The 20,552-nt window shown below is 42.6% G+C and overlaps 2 protein-coding genes across 3 annotated transcripts in view; both read left to right on the top strand.

Moving 5' to 3' along the window:
- Positions 1-280: 280 nt before the first annotated feature.
- On the top strand, positions 281-12,811 carry srl (sarcalumenin). Of its 2 annotated transcripts, XM_005943987.2 has the most exons (7): positions 281-425; positions 8,696-8,791; positions 9,020-9,115; positions 9,848-9,883; positions 10,859-10,975; positions 11,223-11,456; positions 11,553-12,811. In XM_005943987.2, the coding sequence occupies exons 1-7, from the start codon at positions 368-370 to the stop codon at positions 12,362-12,364; spliced, it is 1,449 nt and encodes a 482-aa protein (XP_005944049.1). In that variant the 5' UTR covers positions 281-367; the 3' UTR covers positions 12,365-12,811. The 2 variants fall into 2 exon arrangements, with proteins under 2 accessions (XP_005944049.1, XP_005944050.1); XM_005943988.2 differs by lacking the exon at positions 9,848-9,883.
- Positions 12,812-16,608: 3,797 nt separating this feature from the next.
- The window catches only part of LOC102293549 (adenylate cyclase type 9), a 43,514-nt gene continuing 39,570 nt past the window's right edge, over positions 16,609-20,552 (top strand). The window contains exon 1 of the mRNA XM_005943986.3: positions 16,609-20,210. Within this exon, the coding sequence (XP_005944048.1) occupies positions 18,398-20,210 (1,813 nt within the window). The 5' untranslated portion in view covers positions 16,609-18,397. The remainder of the gene's footprint in view (positions 20,211-20,552) is intronic.

Here is a 20,552-nt window from a genome sequence, read left to right as displayed (position 1 = left end):
CTGTGAAAATCTTATTCACATAAAAAATGTGGCTATTTCAAGTCTCTGGCATTAATTATGTGATATATATTGTTAGTGAGGAGTTGAGTGAATTTGCTATGGAGGATAGAGCCAACTCTTGTGCACTTATGACGAGGCCTGAGCTGCAGCCTCCCGCTAAAAAAAAGAAGAAAGAGTCAGCTGCTTGCACATGTAGAGTCCCTGTGGCACGATAGACTCCTGTAACACCTCGAGCACACACAGATCTCAGCCCCTCCACCAGCTGGCCATCTCTGTATCCCACCTCTTCTCTCTCTCTGTGCACTTTAACCTTCCTGCCTTGGTATATATAGTCTGTGTGACTATCAGAGTTCTCCTGGCAGCCATCATGAAGGGTGCAGTCTCGATCTGTTTCCTCTCTCTGCTGCTTTTGCAGGCCACAGCAGGTAAGATTCAGAAGCAATTTGGTAAAACTTGCTGTTTTAGGTGAGCTGGTGCACTGTGGGCGTGAGAAATGTTTGTGTACAAGTACTGCTGATGATTGAAATGGTGATGTGGCATAAGTTTAGAAGCAGGGTTAATGAATGGTTAATAAATAGCACCATATTTGACTGCTTTGTCAGCTTGATACTTCAATGGTTCCTCAAAGATTCAGAGGATGGCCAGAAATGGCCTGTCATATTATTGAAAACAGGCTATCCTGTAGGTTTTTGTGTCTATTGTAGGGTCAGTTTGGCCACAAATGGCACTGGCTTTTAGAGGCAGAGTACAGCACCACCCAAGGATAAGGATAGACAGACAGAAATGTTACCCCAGCCTTTCTTTACCACCAGGCTAAGCTATTTAAATCTGTCCCAGTTTATAGTTAAAAAGCTGGCACGTGTTACAGAGTTGTGGATTTACCTGTCTCTTTCTAATGCTCTTCATTATTAAATCAAATGTTTCATGGCATACTGGAACAGCTGTCACTTTTCATGTATGAACAAATCGCGTTTGGGCGAGTTTCTGAAGTTCGGGATTATTCAAAGCCGTTCGGCCTCCACTGTGGACTGACAGCATGTCAGCTGTCCTAATGCACGGCACCAGCTGATGGAAAGTCTTAGTCTAACCAAGGAGACGGGAACGGCCACGTGGGAGCCTGAATGGACGCTGAGCTTTTTCTGCACGCGCTAATTCGGTCTGTTTGCTTCATTCTTCGGTTTCACCTGCTACAGTCTGAAGGATGACAACCATAACACCAAAACAACATACATCCTAACTATATCAAAGGGCACCCATGGAGCTGAATGTCACAGCGAGCTGATCACCCATAACTGCGCCCAGATTACCCATTCTAAAAATGCGGACTGGTCTCTGGGGCTGGACTAGCGCGGGTATTGTTACCCTTGTCTGTCACCCCTGTCCGTCCTTGGGGTGGCGTTCAGCTCCACAGCCGGGACCCAGGCCTCCATATTCCAAGCTGCTGTCAGGTGTCTAAGATTGGATGGGCTCCTGAAACCCAACCCCAAATCCCCCCCCCTCCCTACAGCTCCTCCCTCCCTCCCTCCTCTAGACCCTCTACCCTCCCCATCCCTCCTGAATCGTCACCCCTCCCAGTTCCATGCTTCCCTTTAGACACACTGCACAGCTGCTGCACTGTCACAATCACAATTTATTCCCAGCAGTTGGCCTTTTAGGGACATGCATTCTCCAGGCTGGAGGGGCCGGGCCGTGGCTTGCAGCTCAAGCTTTCAAAGAGCCCTTTTTTGCAGGCTCGTGCAGATGTCTTACGGTGGCCCCCTGTCTGTGAATATATTCCACAGGCATACTGTGTATTGATTTTTGCTGCAGAGCTAAAAAGGACTTTATGTTGAAATACCCCCAGGGTATGGCAACACTGAGTCATGAACTCTTTTTGTCTCGGTGTGTAATTATGGTGTTTTTGTTTGGTTCAGTCAACTCTCAGGAATTCCACTGAACTCTACAGGATGGACACGAAGGTGTAACAGCCCTCGAAAGCAATGTGGTGTTAATATGCTATCATTTTATCACAGGCTGCCTAGCATACAGATTTATTAATCCACCAGAAAATCTTATATCCTAAAAAAATACACCTGAAGGCTGCATCAGGGCTGACATATTAACACAGAAACTGATCATGTCAAATCTTATGGAAAAAGCCTAAAGCGGCTGATTGCATGGCCAGCATTGATCGCCTTAGCTGATTGATTGGAGTATCCACATTTTGATATAAAGCAAGAACACCAAATGATGCAAGTCATCTTTTAAGCTTAGATATCACTCGGCTGATGTGCAGCAATGTGAACATCTTATAAACCAACAGTAATTTTTTTTCTCACCTGACATTAACATGCAGTCATTAAAAAGCTAAAACTTTTCACGAGCTATGTTTTTGGCGGCGTAAACAAGCTGCTGGAAGTTGCAGGTTTCTTATGTGGATGTGACACTGCTCAGTGTTGGCATGTACTGAGAAACATAGGCTCTGTAGGCAGAGAATGTTTTGTGTGAATGGCTATGATTGACCAATCAAGGACTACAATTGTGTTTGTTACATTATAGCAAACTTTTGGGTAAACTGTGAAGAGGCTTAAAATTTCACTTTACTATCTAAAGTACCTTGAGATTGGTAAAATTGTAGTGAATTAAAACCGTCGCTGGTGCAAATGTAGAAAGATTACTTGTCTAACAGGCAGCGCTCAGAACTTGAGAGTCAGCAAAAAGGACAAAAGTGCTATGTGTAGAATACTTCTGCCCACATTAAATAAGCACTAACAGTTCTTCAGCCGTTTTGGTCCTTCAGACTATTTCTTCACACTGCTGTGTTTATAGTTGGTGGCAATACTATCCATCCTCACTCAGTAAAAATATCTTTGGCCTCCTCACTTTGCAGAGGGGAGACACTGAAAGTTAAAGGAGCACGGTCTCCATGTGATTCTCCTCTAATGGCACGCAGGACATCCCTAGGCTGGACGTAGTGCAAGGGACACGCCAGTCATACTCGGTGACTTTATTACACACGCTTCCTTAAGACGAGCCGCGCAGCCCCAAGGGCACCTGACGTCCTTTCCTGGCTCTAAAACAGGCGAGCAGGGACTGAGGCATCAGATCAACACTTCAGCGTAAAGCGCCTTTGCCCTCGAACCTTTCTTTGAGCCTGTCCCTACCCTTGATGCAACCCCCCCGGTACTGTTTGGTGGCTTGTTCATTATTGTATGACATAGTAAAACTAATGAAAAAAAAAAGAAAAGCAATAACAGTGATAATTGCTAAGTGATAAACACTCAGTTCCATTACTTGTTATATTTTCAGAAATTTAATTAGCACATACAAGCAAAGCCACGCATTTGTAGCACATTTAAATTTACATGCATCATGCTTTTCACTTGGCTAGCCTGTGTACTACACAGTCAGTTTGTAGGGTGAGGATATCTCTAAAGTCTCCAAACTGACTAACAGTCAAAACCTTAAAATAGGCAGCAGTCATTTTGCCACCCCTCCTCTGTCCATCTTCTGACCCATTGTAGGGCTATTTTTGACTGTGTGGGAGTACGAGCTGCAAGCAGTGCCACCTGTTGCCATCTGTGGTATCTTCTCACCACACCCTGCACAGCTCTGCTCTCGCACCTCTGACCCTCACAGAAGGAGGAAACCGGCATCCTTATAGGCTGGCAGCAGGCTTATTTTCACATTCATCTGCTTTGGTTTAAGTATGTTTCCTGCCTTTCTGAAATGGGCACTAGTGAGAAAGTAGTTTTGCTTACCGTAATTGCATTCATGAATTTTAAATGAGAGCGGAGGCACTTTACAAGCCATTGGTCATGTAAACATTTTTTCTTTCTCTTTAAATTTGACTCGAATCATTGCTTCTCGGTGGATCTTTCTGGTGGAAACCTTCTGCCTTCAGATTAGGGCTGCTTGTGCAGGATAAATCCTTTAACTGGGGTTTCCAGGGCTGCTACCCTCATCATGTTCACTTTAATTCAATTTACTTCGACTGTGCTGTAAGCATAATATGATCCCGGGGGTTCCACAGTTATACAGATGGTCATTATATACAGGCACATATCAGCACGCACACATTCTCAACAAAGTGATTCTTTGCCCTCAATAAACATGAAGCTATAATTTTGAGTGAAATACGGACTGATGTATTAAAGGTTTATTCAGATAATCAGTCATGAAGGAAAATATGCTTGGTATACATTGAAAGCATAGCAGTTACATTTTATCTGTTCAGATTCCATTAAATTGAATATTTTACACTGTACTTATGGAAGAAAATTACATGGAACATTTACATGTAATCAAATTACTTAAAATCAGCATTTTGGGCATAAATATTTATTGAGTGTTTGGAAAAGACCACAACATATATCAGGATAATCAGAGCATAGATTAAAGATGGATTAAATTTATCTTCTTTAGTCAAAAGAAATTAACCTTGTGGGTTAATGTAATTAAATAGGAAAGCGAAGCATATTTCAGGGTGGTTTCCAATGGCTGGTAGGTCATAAGAGATCTGCCTATAATTGCCGCAGTGGACGGCTTAGATGTTCAGCGGGATGTACCGACGCCACCAGAATGTTTCTCCAAATTGTGGTGCGGTTGTGTGGCAACGAGCTCAGCGAGGACAGGGTTCAGCTCCCCTGCCACCTTCAGGGTTAATTTTGAGCACTGATGCAAGGCCCACTGTCCACGGGCAACATTACCTCTCTGATCTTTGCGGAGCTCTGTCCTAATTAGGGATCGACTGGATTGGAAGGTGTTAACAAGTTCACAGCCGCTAAGGCCCTCTTGAGGAGCTAGCGTTAAAAGACGTGACTCTTCTGAGTGATGAGTCAAGTTACAGAGGCTTTAGCAATCCCTGTAGTACTGCAGTGATGGCGTGTGGAAGAGATGGGATCTGGTCATCGACAGCCACTTTAGTCCTCAAGTGGAATCACCCTCTCTGCCCTCTGGTGGGTTTCATCAGAGGGCACATCCCCTCTATTTTGCAATATGATCACATTCTATTCAAAACTTGTAACCTGCTCAGATAACCGGAGCAATGTGGCTCAGATTCAAATGCAACCAAGCGGTCATGGATCACAAACAGATGACATCACTTAGTGGTGTTTCTAAAGGTCACATGAACAAAAGCAGCTTTGCGCAGGCTGTAGTTGTTGTCAGAGCTAAATCCAATTTATTATAAAGTCGCTGTGGAAAAAAAGTTGCAGAAGGTTTGATGTAATTTGTCTTTAACATGTTTAACATGTGTTCGAATAAACACTTCTTCCCTAAATGCTTGCATTTTTCCAAACTGCCAAACCCAATGAAACAGTGCTCCTTTCGCCTCTATGTGTTTAGTGCATATGTGCACTATATATTATTAAACTTGGCAGAATCAAAAATGAAGAAGTGTATTATATACATGCAAAACACAGTGGTTACGCCGAGCAAAATTTTCTTTACTTTCCTGAAATGCAAATAAATAAAATAACCAAACTAAACTAAGATAAAAGTAATGAGCATATAAAAGTAAATAAAATAAAACAGTACTCTCTGTACAAAAGGGTAGAGTGTTGACACAACATAGGAAGTCACATGAGTTCACATTACTGCATCTCTGCTTTCATTGTGTTAATCCACTAGAATAAAGACAGGGCACACTTGCCATTAGGAGTTCACACGCAAGAAATGAATGTAATTTTTTATTGTATGGGCTGATTAAGGAAGGCTTTCTGCCTGATACTATGTAGCCACATACAATATATGGGTTTGCAGTGTTGCTCGTACTCTCCTTTTATTCTGGCTACTAACCTTTTGGTTTCTCTTGTTCTTGCGTCGTGCCGGCAGAAACATTACACAGGCTTATTTTTAGCAGGTTGACTCGGTGAGAATCAGCACTGTGTCACTGCCTCCACGCAGCAAAGGAGAAACCTTTCGGGTTTCAGTTAAAGCTCCAGAGATTTGTAATTTCGGGGGTCTTTTGTGGTCGTTTATTGTTTTTGTATGTGCACATACTGAAATGCTCCAATTGGATTTCTGTGATCAGAAAATGCGGGCTGCATTTTTCATGAATGAGAACATTTATATTGAACTCAGTTCATTTCAGTGAAAGAGTCGATTTACAAGCCCCGAGGCTCATAAATATAAACATAAGTTTGCTTGAGGCTTGTAAACAAACAGGCCTTCGGATGATTTTACTTGTCATTTGATGCAGCGTTGGATTCATCCAAAGCGACGTGCCATTCTGACGCTTGGCCAGAAACACTAGAAGTCATTCACCACATGGCCGGTGGCTTTACTCGAGGCTGTGGCGCAGGATGCTGCAGCAGCACTGCCCTCTGAGGGGGTGATGTTTATCAGATGTTTAAAAGAACATCTGTGACTTTGCTCTGCAGTTTTGGTTTTGACATTTTAAAAAGGAGGCATTTTTAAATATTATTTCTGAAAGAAAGCTTTCTGTTTGAGAGAAAATTGCTGATGAATATGGTCTATGGTGACACCAGAGAGTTGGAGGAACTATAGTTGAGTTTTTCAAAGAATATTTAAGTCACCTTCTGATTTTTACTCACTCCACCCACAACTTACAGCCAATCAACTTTCTCAAAAAGTGTGTCAGTATCTGTGAGAAACGCCACTTATTTCACAATAACAGACGGACTGAGAGGATCTTACATTATTCAACACTGTACATGAAATGATGTGTCTGCAGTTCTAGTCTGAAAGTTTTTTTACCTTCCCATTTGAGCACCTCTGCTCTACCCCCAGTCACTTTTTCAGGAGCATTACATAAATGCCAGGATACGATTATTTCTTCACAGACACCAGCTGAGATCAGAGGGTTGTGCCGCCAGCGACTGAACCAACTTTTCATTCTTTTTCTGATCCTCTGTGCAAGTGGTGTTAGTTTTATATAACTGCAATAAAATTGTGTATTTTTACTGAGAAAGTCAGGTAAAGTGCAGGCGATTATATGAGCTTATATTCATTTTTCTCTGTGCTGCTTAAAACATTTTGAACTTATCAGCGCCAGTAAACTGAATTTGCTGGCAGAAGGTATGCATGTAATTGGTTTAAGAACAAGATCAATATTCTGTGCTTTCCACAGTCTTATTTACAACTAAATGACTGCAGTTAATAATTCAACAGGTGCTCCTATATCAGAGTCAATCTTCCACACTCTTAAATACCTTTAAAATTCTTTAACAGTTCTGTTAAGGGGGTGTCTGGTAGCTTGGATGCTCAGACCCATAAGCTCCCAGGGCATGGAAGTGTGAACCAGGAAGACTTCCCAATTGCTGCTATATATATCTTGTGGCAGGTTGGCGTGTGGGAGGCGTTGTGGAAGGGGTCTGTACTGAGGCCTGGGCACACAAGGACAGGCCTCACAGCCTGATGAGCCTGTGATTGGTGGATAAATATAGATGAGAAAAGACAGAGGATTGCACACCATTGTCTCATGTATATTATTGTTGGGAACACTCAGTCCGGCTTTGAGTTCTCCTCCTCGTCTGTTACGAAACCGGGGAAGTCCCTCTCTCTGTCAGTCTGCCTTATCTTTGCTGTTGTTATATAGCCCGCGCTGATGCCAAACACATGTCTTTGTTTATTTTCAGCATTTGCTTTCTAAATTAAGACCTGATTGTACTAAGAGCTGTGATCTAAGTAATCTGACATGTTCAAAAGTGGACATGACTGGTGAGCAAATATTTTCTCTTGGTCATTCTTTCTCTCTTATACACACGCTCATACACGGACATGAAACAAGCTTATAGCTCAGTTAAAATGTGTATATTGACATGCAGGACCTACACCTGAATGTAAATGCTAACTTAGCAACTATATTCCATTTAAAGGGGGGTTGGTTAGAATGTCAATACCTTAGATGGGCTACTATTTAGTTCACTTAACCAACAGTTGGTGTGTCAGTTGAGAGCTTCTGCTACATCAAAAAAATATTTGCCCTCAATGAATAGTCATGCAAAAAAATGTAATCTAAAAAGGGAATATTTAGATACTAATAACTACAAATCGAAAGTGTTTAGTTGGTGGATTGTGCGGGGGGAGTTTAGGTGCTTTAATTTCCTAACTTGACTTGTTAAAATCTGAAAATACAGCAAAAATCATTGAATAGCTGATTTTTTTTTTTCTTCCATATAATGCCTTTATACAAGGCTCACATTAAAACATCTCTTCTCCCCTTTGGTTTTCTTTCTCTCCCTCTCTTTCTTTCATTCTTTCTCCCTGTCCTATCCCGCAGTCATGTCTGTCCCGTTTGTAGCAACTGAAAATAAAATAAATTCATAATTATAATAAAGGTCAATCAAATGGACCAATATGGCAAGGCCATGATGATCCACTTGGTAAAATAAATCCGCTTGGCATCTTTCTTGGCCTTGAGACAACAATTCTGATGGCTAAAGATCCAAACGGGACACAAAAAAAAACAAAAAAAACCCCATTTTATTTATTTGCATCCACTACAAAATCAGTCAAGTCTTTGTTTTCACTGATCTTTGGCCAGACAGACCGTCATGTAATAGCAAAGCTTTAGTAAACATGGCATGGCACCTGTCAACAAACCCAGTGTCTGCTTCTTTATTAAACTGCCGTTGAACAAATCAGACCTCCCATGTTTATTTTCTTAAAATATCAAGCTGGCCATTTAAGGCATACGCTGAGGTCTTGAAACAAACTGAATTTGCTGTTGATGTTTGTGATGTTTCTGCAGAAGAAGAAGAAGATGTTACCTCCGTCCTTAGAGACAGATCTCACATCGATGAGACGCTGCGGCTTGCAATGGAGGAAAAAGCAGGAGACTATGCAGGTGAGGATTGAAGGTGAAAGAGGCATGTTACAAATCTGACTGCTTTAATTTTCTTAATTTTTTCCCACCTGATTTCCCTTTAACACTTTTGGGGGAGCAAACTAAATATGACAAGTCAATAGGATTTTTATGCTATTTAAAACAAACAGTGTATCCAAAGAAAACACTGTTTACCTTATTTACCTTACTAACATCCTTTTGATCATCTCTGGTCTCCTTTTTCTTCAGCGGCTCTGGAGAGGTTGCGGAAGATCTACCATACGTCCATCAAGCCGATGGAGCAGGCCTACAAGTACAATGAACTGAGGCAGCACGAGATCTCAGGTATCACCGAGCTCACCGGCTGCAGCTTCACTTTGCTTCACTTTCTCCTGTTGGTGTGGAGTTTTCTGTTTGAGTTGCTTTAGTAACTGATTTGTTGACTTGTTTGCAAAAACACAGCATCTTTACACCTCCAACTGATGCATTAACAGCAATATGTTCTCCTTTGGAAATTACCTGTAGCCTCTCTTTATATCAGGTTTAAGGGTGGGATTATAAAAGTAAGAAGGGTAGTGTCTTTTTTTACCCCTTCTGTTAAACATTGCACTGTGCCCTGTTTCTTTACAGTGGACTCAACACTCCAAGCTGTACACTGAACTGCCCAGAAAACCCCACTTTCCTACAATGAAATAAAGTTATCGCCCTCTTGTGGCTTTTCAGGCCTGCATGCAAAAAAAAAAAAATCAACTTCTATTTTCAATGCATATGTGCGTTTTAAAGATGGGAGTAAATCCCCCCCACCCCCAATCACCTGACTACACGGGCATGTCCTCCATCTGTTTACAGACATGTTTGACACTTCGCAGGTCAAATATGGGATTAGACTCCAGCCTGGATCTCCCACCTGTTTATGTACATTTTTACTTTATCCCTCCATGTTGCTTGTAGAAACATCACTCCCTCACTGAGCTTTCCTCCACCTCCTGTTTCCCTTCACTTCTCTATACTCCACCCTCTCCTGTCTTCCACTCATCCCCATCCCCTCCACTCCCTCTTCCACCCCTCATCTAACAGCCTACCCGGGAAGAACCCTGGGGGACTCAGCCACAGGTGGGTGTGGCCAGAGCTTACCTGTGCATGGCAGTGCCTGCAGTGCTCGGCCCTTTCCTTTCAACCCCTTATTTGTCTTCATACATTTGCCCTGAGTGGGTTGCAAAATTTCAAGCACGTTTCACTTTGGACGACACTCAATATGACTGAGTCAAAAGTGATCCATGGGTGAAAGCTTCATTTTACGGAGAGTGAATAAAAAGAGAAGTTAAAAACGCTCTTAACATACTTTAAGTGTGATAATGTTTAAATTGCACATTATTTAAACTTTTTAAAAAATGACTTACCATTACTTTGTATAAACAAAATATATATATTTATATAAATGGGGTTGCATGTGCAGCTTTGGTTTTAACAAAGGATACAGAGGTTTGAGGAGGGGACACTGGTGGGAGAGGGTGGTCAGTGTTCAGCTAGGAGTGAACTGGTTTACTTTTTCACTTTATTTTTTAATATTATTATTTTTTATCATTTTAAATTCCAGTAGCACCAGGAGTGATGCTTAATGTCTGCTTTTTTGTTTATTCTTTCTCCTTTCCCTTTTTTAATGCTATTTTTCCATCAGTCAGTTGCATTGTAGTACATTGCACCCAGCCACCCAAACACCATGTCCACTCACAACAGCTACGAGACACACAGCTTGTGCTAGACCCGTCGAGTCTCTTTGTCAGAGTATAAAACTTTATCGTGTGTCATGAGATTATGGCTGCTGCATTTTAATGAATTTCCTTTATGCTATTAAACACCCTAACAGCTTTACAACATGTTTCTGTCCTTCCTTCTTAAGTCTTGTAAAATGTGCCCTGTGCTCTGGATTGGCAGTGCTGTTCAGATGTGCTCTTCAGTGAAAAAAATAAATAAACAGATATGCAGGGAGACCTTTCGGATAGATTGTTGATTAGATGACTGGCTAGATGATGATTTCACCACACTGCTGATAATTTAATCAGTGTTGTTTCTTCTTGCCCTAAACAGATGGAGAGATTACCTCCAAGCCCATGGTGCTATTCCTGGGACCGTGGAGTGTAGGAAAGTCCTCCATGATCAATTACCTCCTGGGCTTGCATGACCACCCCTATCAGCTCTACACAGGTACCATAAAGATGTTATTTTTTATTTTGTAAATTAGCAGTAAATAACGTTAAGTTCTGAAATCCAGCGCTGATGGGGAAAAAAAGGCAAGGTGAAAAGTGCAGTTGTTGCTAAATCTACATCAGATGGGGAGTTGACTGGAGAACTGGGTGCTTTACATCTTACTGAGGTTCAGTGTGTTTTCCCATCTGCTTCTCCTCCACAATGCTAATCTCTTCCTCTCTTCCTCTGTGATGTCCTTCTGCAGGAGCTGAGCCTACTACCTCTGAATTTACAGTTATTATGCACGGGGAAAAGATCCGCTCTGTTGAGGGTATCGTTATGGCGGCTGACAGCTCGCGCTCCTTCTCTCCCCTGGAGAAGTTTGGTCAAAACTTTCTTGAAAAGCTGATTGGTATTGAGATGCCCCACAAGCTTTTGGAGCGTGTGACGTTCGTAGATACACCGGGAATTATTGAGAACCGGAAACAGCAGGAAAGAGGTAAACTCAAGAAGCTTGCTCTCAGGTTTTGATTTTCAGATACCACAAAATCAACTGCGTATAGCTCTTTATGACCTGTGCTTTTCTCCCATTTAGGCTATCCTTTCAATGATGTCTGTCAGTGGTTCATTGACCGTGCTGACCTGATCTTTGTCGTGTTTGACCCCACCAAGCTGGATGTTGGTCTGGAGCTAGAGATGCTCTTCAGGCAGTTGAAGGGTCGTGAGTCACAGATTCGCATCATCCTGAACAAGGCTGACAACCTGGCCACCCAGGACTTAATGAGAGTTTACGGAGCGCTCTTCTGGAGCTTAGCTCCCCTCATCAATGTCACTGAGCCTCCCCGTGTCTATGTCAGTTCCTTCTGGCCATATGACTATGCACCTGACACCAGCCGGGAGCTCTTCAAGCGAGAGGAGATCTCTCTTCTGGAGGATCTCAATCAGGTGATCGAAAACCGCATGGAGAATAAGATTGCCTTCATCCGCCAGCACGGTATCCGTGTACGCATCCACGGCTTGCTGGTAGACCGCTACGTCCAGACCTTTAAAGAGAAGATGAGCTTCTTCAGTGATCCCGAGTTAGTCTTCCAGGAAATTGTAGATGACCCAGACAAGTTTTACATTTTCAAATCCATCCTAGCCAAGACCAACGTCAGCAAATTTGACCTGCCCAACCGCGACGCTTACCGTGACTTCTTTGGCATCAACCCTATCACCAACTTCAAGCCTCTGTCAGCTCAGTGCTCCTACATCGGAGGCTGTCTGCTTGATAAGATTGAGAAGGCAATCACCACTGAGTTGCCTGCCCTTCTGAGCAGCATTAACTCTGGCAAGCAGCCTGGCCTGTCCTCCTGCGAGGCCACCGGCTGTGGTGAGAAGCCAAAGAATCGTTACCGAAAGAACTGAGGAACACAAAATACTCTAAAGGTAGAAAGGAGAAGGTGAAGGTGAAGAGAAAGGGTCTGGTCGATGCCAACCCTGCTTTTTGTCAGAACGCTTGTATCACTAATGGAGACAGAGGCGAGAAGATGCTTTTTTCTTTCCTTTTTTTTTTCTCAGGAGTTTAAGGGGAGGTGCATTTAATGTCCGTAGGATTGAAAGAGATAGCGGGAGGGAGGGGTTATCGATAAAGGCAGCTTAAGGATACAAGTGCTGAAGAAATGAGAACATGCCTCTCTCCCTTGCACAACCACTCTGGACTGTCTGGGACTTTGGGATTGGGAAATCAATGATGTGAATAAAAGAGGAAATGGGAAAGATTAAATGAGAAGGAATAAAAAGTTTAAATCCTGAACAAAAAAAAGTCAAATACCAGCTCCCTTGTATGTGAATAAAGGAAAAAAGTGGAAACAGAAATGTGTGTTGGACAACTTGTGAGAATTGCATTGCAGCAGGTTAATTCCACACGCTTCAGGAAGCTGTTTTTGAAGTAGCCCCTTGTGTGGGTGCCACACAGAGCTAGACATCTAAACCTTTGCTTTTGAATTAGATTAACACTGCATGTTCGACATCACAAAAGGTGCATGCATTTTCTCTCTGACACAAGCAATAGTCCCTTGTGTTACTGACACCTGCAACACATGTGGCTGTTTTTTTGTTTTGGTTATTTTTCCTCGTAATTTTGTATGCTCGCCAGTCTTGGTTGTTGACAACCTCTGAGAATAGCAGGGGTCAGGGATCAAAGGTCAGAGTCTTCAGTGCAGAGTGGGTGTTTTCACTCTGCTTGTAACTGTTGTTACTCTTTCTTTGTTTTTTGTTTTTTTTTGTTTGAGTCTATAAATTTGCTTTCAGCAGAATTTAAATGCTGTGTTAGCGTTTATTTTCCCCTCAGTGATAAGCTTCTCAGCCTTTTCTTTTAAGTGATCATAAAAAAAGAACATATGAATGAGGCTTTCAAATGATTTATTCTGCCAATTATTCTGCAGGTTAGAAAGATATTTGTCATTTTTTTCTGCATAAATAGCCAAATGGCCAGTTCAGATATATATATATATCTATATCTATATCTATATCTATCTATATATATATATATATATATATATATATATATATATATATATATATATATATATATATATATATATATATATATATATATATATATAGGGAAGAGAGATATTTACACACGCACACACACATATATATCCTCTGCTGCAAAATTTTGAAAAGTGCTGCCAAAGTGTGGTCGATCTTTGCAGATTTCCCAGCTTGCAAAAAAAAGAAAATAAAAAAATGTGAGATGGAGGTAAAGGAGGACTCATGAGTTGACCCCTGACCTCTATGGAGAGAAGGAAAGCAGAAGGTAGCTTTTACCGCAAGTTCCTGTGTACTGTGCCTCAATAAATGTCCTAAACACACTTGGACAGTCTGGGCATTGAACAATGGATATTTTGCTTGTTGGCTTCAGCTTTGTGGAGTCTCTGCACACCTTAGCATGTTATTTCTTTTTCTTTGGCTTTATAAGTTGTAAAAGACAAAAGATCAAATGTGTTAGGGTTAGCAGCTTCTGACAGAGCCAGGCTCGTTGCTTCCAGTGTGGGTGCTGAGCTGATTCAGTATATTTTTCCAAATTTTTTCCAAGAGTGCTTCATACACAAAGCCCTAAATTGTAAAGAACAGGTAGGTGGTTCTAAGCTAACCCAACAAAAAACTAAAGTTGACTCATGGCCAAGCGCACTTCCTGTTTCCTCCACGTGTCCTGTCTCACTAACACCCCTGCTGCTTTTCCCAACTAAACTCTGAAGCATGATTCAAAAGAATGTAGCAAACATAACCTCCAAATAAGCTTAACTTTGATTAACTTTTCAGTTTGAGTGTAAGTGCTGCACAGGGTGTTTAGTATGTTTACACTGCAGATTCAGAACATGGCCACTAGAGAGAGCTGTGTAAAAAGAGGAAAGAAAATGCAGACCACTGGCAAAAGTTTATAGTGGGATTGATCGCTCAGGCTTCGTAACATTAGGTGCTTGCATTTTTTTTTTTTTTGTGTACTTGAGTGTAATTTATCTTCATTTACCTGTGAATTAGATATTGAATGGATGTGCATCCCATTAAAGTAGTTGTTGATTCACTTTTTTTTCCTTTTTTTAAAAAAAATTTAAGTTAATCTTGGCCTAATTTTTGCAAGCTTGACCATCAAGAATAAAGATTTCTGATGGACCAAGCAGTGAAACTTTGTGGTTATTCAAATAAAATGATCAATCTTTGGACTCAAACAAGAAAATTTTTTGAGATTACATCTTGGACTTGCACATTTCCTGTTTCTCCATCTTGTCTCCATACATTTGTCTGTATAACGTCTCGCTCTGTTCCTTTTGTCTCTCTTACACCAACATCTGAACAGGTCTGATCTCCCACTTTTTGAAAGCATGCTTTTTGTGTTCCACAGCTGCAATGCACCAACAGTTTGTCGTGACTGTGGGAGTGAGGGGGGGAGGGCATGTATGTGAGTGTGTCTGTGGATGTGTGTGTGTGATGTAAATTGCCTCAAGTTTTGACACATGCACCAAAATCCCCCTTTATACAGTCATATGAACCCACGTGAGCTTCTCTGTGAGTGAACTCCAACTCTTCTGCGAGCGTTGAAATATTCTCAGAAGATTAAAACTGATACAGTGGTTTATGAATAAATCAAGAGAATTCCAGCTCACCACTTTAAAATCACAGTAAATGTTCTTATTCTCGCAATTAAAGACAGAGTTTTGTTTGTTCCCATGCACGAAGGTGGAATGCAAGAAGGTAGCGCGGTTCCCTCTGGGGGTGCTTTCAAAATACAGCGAAGCTCCTTGCTGACTACAGAGGCCAGCTGCTTAATATTTCTGTCAGGCTGCTGAATAAATAAATAATAGAACATTAAACCTGCAGGTTCTTCATTCAGTTTGGCTGCACACTCTGTAGCCTTCATTTCTCATAGTCTGCCTTAAATGAAGTATTCAGAATTAGATATCAGTGCTCCTATTCTGCTGTTTATTTGAAGATACTCTGTATATATCCAGGTGTCTTCTAATTAAGACTTCTTCCACTCTCATATTAGACTAAATGTAGTGTCCTTAAATGATAAAGTGTTTATTCTATTCTTTTTAATGGTATAGAGCAGCAGAAAAGAGAGGAGGGTGGGGGGCTTTGTTCACGAACTGAACATGTGGAGTTTCGCTGTGTGCCATTAAAAACATACATCCCCACCCCTTCCCTAAAATGCGTGCTCGCTACATTTCACTCTATTGCTTTTTATCAAGTGCGTACACGTTCCTGCACTGTAGCCCTCCCCTCACTCAACCCCTCTTTTCGTCTACTCTGCTCGCAGCGTCAAGTCGATGGTGACCATCAAAACGGAAGAAGAGAGAGGGATTTTCAAAATAGAAGATCGTTAAAAGTAGATTCTTTTAGCGTGTGTAGAGTGAAGCTCCAAATTGGTTGACAAGAGTCTCTAAGGAAACAGTCTCTTATGTATGGAAGCTCGTTTCCGCCAAAAATAAATAATAAATAAATAAATACTAATAATAGGAACAAGAAGAAGAAATAGATACATTAAAACAAGTTTAACATAAAACATAAATTTGAAAGATGCCACTTATAGGTAGAAATTTGCGTTTTGCAGTATTATCTTAAGTTTTCAACTTACTAGATCAAACTTATGAGAAAATAACTTAAGAATTTGTTTTATAAACTCTAAATTCTACAATAATAACCTGAGATTTTCACTTATGGATAGCATTTTCTTTTCTTTCTTTCTTTCTTTCTTTCTTTCTTTCTTTTTTTTGTTGAAGCTAAAAAAATTTTTTTTAATTTTATTTAAACACACAAAATAAATCAAACAAACAACAACAACAACAACAAAATCCCGAAAGAAAATAAAGGGTCTGAATGATTATGGGTTTACTTAAAAACCACAAATTTGTTTGCTGAAGCTTTCTTTTGTAGTTTCATGCTAACAGAGTATTTTAAGGTGACCCTATAAAAAGGTTGTTGTAGAAAGTATGTGTTATATTGACCATGTAATACATGCTAATACATGGATTATTATGACTCTGTGCCTTTTTTTAAACAACTATAAAAGCCACATTTGGGTTTTTATTTTGAAAGAAAAGAGGGGACGTGATATGGTATTTATTCTGGCGTCACTTTCTTTCTTTCTCCCTCTTACACACACACACACACACACACACACACACTCACATACAAACACACACTTCTCTCGGCTGGACGGCTGGAAGCGCACAGAGACAGAAGATGGTGGCGGCTGCTGCTGCCACCGTGTTGCCCGCTGCGCCTGGATTGCGCGCACAGCGTTTTTGCGCACGTGTAGACGCCGGTGCGGCACACAAATTGTGATCAGATAACCCGGTAATAGGACAATTCTATCTCTCACTGTGGACGGCACAAGGGATGGAAAGGCAGGACGGTGCAGCAGCAGCCCTAATCTAGCCTATCATTTGAATCTTGAATCACCTGGAGGTATGACGATATTCTTTGTATCCTGCCCAATTAATCAAAGTGGCCGTATGAAGGCAGCGCTGTGCTTTAGCCTGTGGGACTGTGCTACTGGGGGGAGTGGGGAGGAGGTGGAGACCTTTTAATTAGCCCTACTTTCTCCGGGGCTTTCGTCGTCTGGCGATTACAGGGGGGACCAAGCTGTCGTGGGCAAACTTTACTTCATATACCAGGAAGGACTGGACTCCACGCTGCCTGCTCCAGGGGTCTGTTTGTCTTCGCAGATTTCCGTCTGAGACACCACACAGCCGGGAATGGTCAGGATATTAAGACAATCTGGATATTTTCCTTCTTGGGGCGCACTGACGATGAATTGGCCACAGTTTGGATGTGAATACCAAAGCAGCGCTAACAAAACACTGATTTAAGACTGGCTGGGCTATAGCCTTGAGAGGCGCGCGAATCTGTGGAGTGGTCATTGCCGTCTGAGCTCTTGCAGTAACGCCGAATAGTTCATTCGCATCGCATCTCGCTCCTGCAGAACTCCGTGCACAAAATATCTGCCGAGTTCGGAGACGCAGTGACTGTGGAGACTCTGGAGTGGAAAGCCAGGCGAGGACGGGGCGCCGTCCATGAGTGTGTTGGCGATTAGGCCCTGCGGCAAGGAGCGTGGGGGTATAAAAATAAAAACTCAAGTGGCATGATCCCTGTATCCGGTGTTAACCTACGCCTTAATTTTAACCGCTGACCTTTTGGATCGACACAGCAAACGACAAAAGCTCGAACCACTGCGTCCGACTGGCCCTGGATGAAGTTTTGCTCAGTCATGTAAACTTCACATGGTTTAGTTCACTTGACATCGACGTGTATGGAAGTAGAAGCGTGGGTAACTGAGTGGATAAGCGGAATTGGACACGCACCAGCAATGAAAGCGGGCTGAGCAAACACACTGAGTACATAACAACTTGACAGAATTGAATCTGGGTTTTTTAGACACATTTTGAGAGCACCTTAAAATAACTTATCCTCTCAGTCCTATTTGTGTGTGTATGTGTGTATTTTTCAGCATTTTCCCGTACTCACAGTATTGTGTAATTCTGTCCGTTTGGCCAAATAGTTTCCAATGAATGAAGCAAAGAGCTGGCTGCCTCGGCAGAGGAGGCACTGGGTGAACCTTGCAGTTTCAAGTGCGTCGAGTCAAAACATCGGGAATGCAGAGGAATGCAGGGATTGACGTCAAGAATGGCAGAAATGAACTACTCAGAAACTTTGGATGGTCTGCTGGTGTTTCTGCAGCCAGAGCACAGAGTGTGATTTTTCTCTCAAACTTTTTCCCCAACCCTTCCTTTTTTTTTTTTTTTTTTTTTAAATTCTAAAGATTGAACAATCATACTGTGTGGCCGCAACTTTTTGCCTTACTTCATTTGTGTTTCCCGAGAAATAACTGTGCCTTCTGCCTAGTTTTGGGGTTTTTGTAATTTTTTTCTTTTCTATAGATTAGAAGAAAACATGGCATCCCCCCAGCATCAGCAACTGTTGCCTCACAACACAGAAGTGAGCTGTGACTCAAGTGGAGATGGAGGCGTCTCGGTGAGAATTGGCAGTAGTGTCAAACACAAGCATGGAGGCGGGCCGCTGGGTTCAATCGGGGGAGGCTTCATTGGCGGAGCCAAGCACTGCAAGTACAGCATTTCCTCTAGCTGTAGCTCTGGGGAGTCCGGATTGAGGAGGCCGGTGGTCAAGAGTTTTCGTTCTCACAAAAAGATGCCACAGCTTTTTGAGAGATCTGCCGGCCATTTCTGGGACCCAAAGTTTGACTCTTCTATCCTGGAGGAGGCCTGTAGAGAACGGTGTTTCCCTCAGACCCAGAGACGCTTCCGTTTTGTGCTTTTTTACCTCCTAGCAGCTGCTTTACTCTGGGGAGTTTACTTTGCTGCCAACCCTTCCCGCTGTGATAGGGTTGCTTTTCTCGTCCCCACTGCTTCCTTCCTCCTTTTCTGCTTCCTCCTCTTCCTCTTAACGTTTACCAAACTGTACTCTCGCTGCTACAACCAAGCATCTCTGCTCCTCATCCTTGTAACCTTCATACTGACCCTGGCCCCCCAGATTCAGACATCTGGCTTCAAGGACCCTGAGTCTCCAGCACCTACACTTGATGTGGAAGAATTCAGTGGAATAGGGCCCACATACAACATGTCATATGAAAAATTTGTGGGAGATAGCAACTGGTGTCCCTGTCTTTCTCCTGTAGGCACCTTCTCCCTTTGCATTGAGGTTCTTCTGTTGCTATATAGCGTCCTCCACGTTCGTCTCTATGCCTCTGTCCTCCTTGGGTTTCTCTACTCCATCTTTTTTGAGAGTTTGGGATGGCTGCAACTGACTCAGGTAGGCGAGAAGTGGAGCTTAGCCGCCCCATCAGATTGGGATACTCTAAGGTGGTTGGGCCCAGCAAAAGCCTTGCTTCATCTCTGCGCTCACGCCATCGGTATGCACCTGTTCATCATGTCTGAGGTGCGGTCGCGGAGCACCTTCCTTAAGGTCGGACAAGCTATCATGCACGGCAAAGACCTGGAAGTGGAGAAAGCCTTGAAGGAACGAATGATCCACTCTGTTATGCCCAGAATCGTGGCTGATGAGCTCATGAAGCAGGGCGATGACGACATAGGTGATCATTCTGTTAAACGGTACTCCACCAGCGGGGCTGCTGCTGCCATCTCCAGCCCTAAAAACAATAAACGCAAGAAAACCTCCATCCCCCGAGGCCAGATCATCTTCAGGCCCTTCAACATGAAACGGATGGAGCCTGTCAGCATCCTTTTTGCAGATATTGTGGGCTTCACCAAAATGTCTGCCAACAAATCTGCTCATGCCCTCGTCGGACTTCTTAATGACTTGTTCGGACGATTTGATAGACTTTGTGAGCTCACTGGCTGTGAAAAGATCAGCACTCTAGGAGACTGTTACTACTGTGTGGCCGGGTGTCCCGAGCCCCGACCAGATCACGCCTATTGCTGTGTGGAGATGGGCCTGGGCATGATTCAGGCTATTGAACAGTTCTGCCAGGAGAAGCGGGAGATGGTGAACATGAGGGTGGGAGTCCACACTGGCACAGTACTGTGCGGCATCCTGGGCATGAAGCGCTTCAAGTTCGACGTTTGGTCAAACGATGTCAACCTGGCCAACCTGATGGAGCAACTAGGCGTTGCTGGGAAGGTGCACCTATCACACGCCACTGCCAAATTCCTGGATGAACGCTACCAGCATGAGGACGGACAGGTCATGGAGAGAATAGGACAGAGTGTGGTGGCTGACCAGCTCAAAGGTAAGTGAGAAGAAATGATAAAGTAGAGTGAAAAACATTTGTTGCTTTTCGATCTGCTTTATTGTAGATTGGCTGTCGGTTCATCGGCATTAAAGTCGATGTGTTCTAATACTTTTACCCTACCCACAGAGGAAATGTGTGCTCACGCCAGCATATTACTATTTCACCCTCCAGGTGAATCAAAGCACTTGTGAGGAAGCATTTGCATTGGTCAAGGTCAGAACGAAGTATAAGCATCATGTATTATACCTGATGGGCTGGCAGGGCTTTGAGTGTGTTATCAGTGCCCTCTGTGGCACTGGTACTATGTGACTCTATCACAGACAGACGCCATCTTCTTTC

Source organism: Haplochromis burtoni, unplaced genomic scaffold (assembly GCF_018398535.1).
Source record: "Haplochromis burtoni strain Fernald_Lab_line unplaced genomic scaffold, NCSU_Asbu1 Contig_336, whole genome shotgun sequence".
NCBI lineage: Eukaryota > Metazoa > Chordata > Actinopteri > Cichliformes > Cichlidae > Haplochromis > Haplochromis burtoni.
Note: the sequence above shows the minus strand (reverse complement) of the source record. Positions and strands in the feature narration are given on the sequence as shown.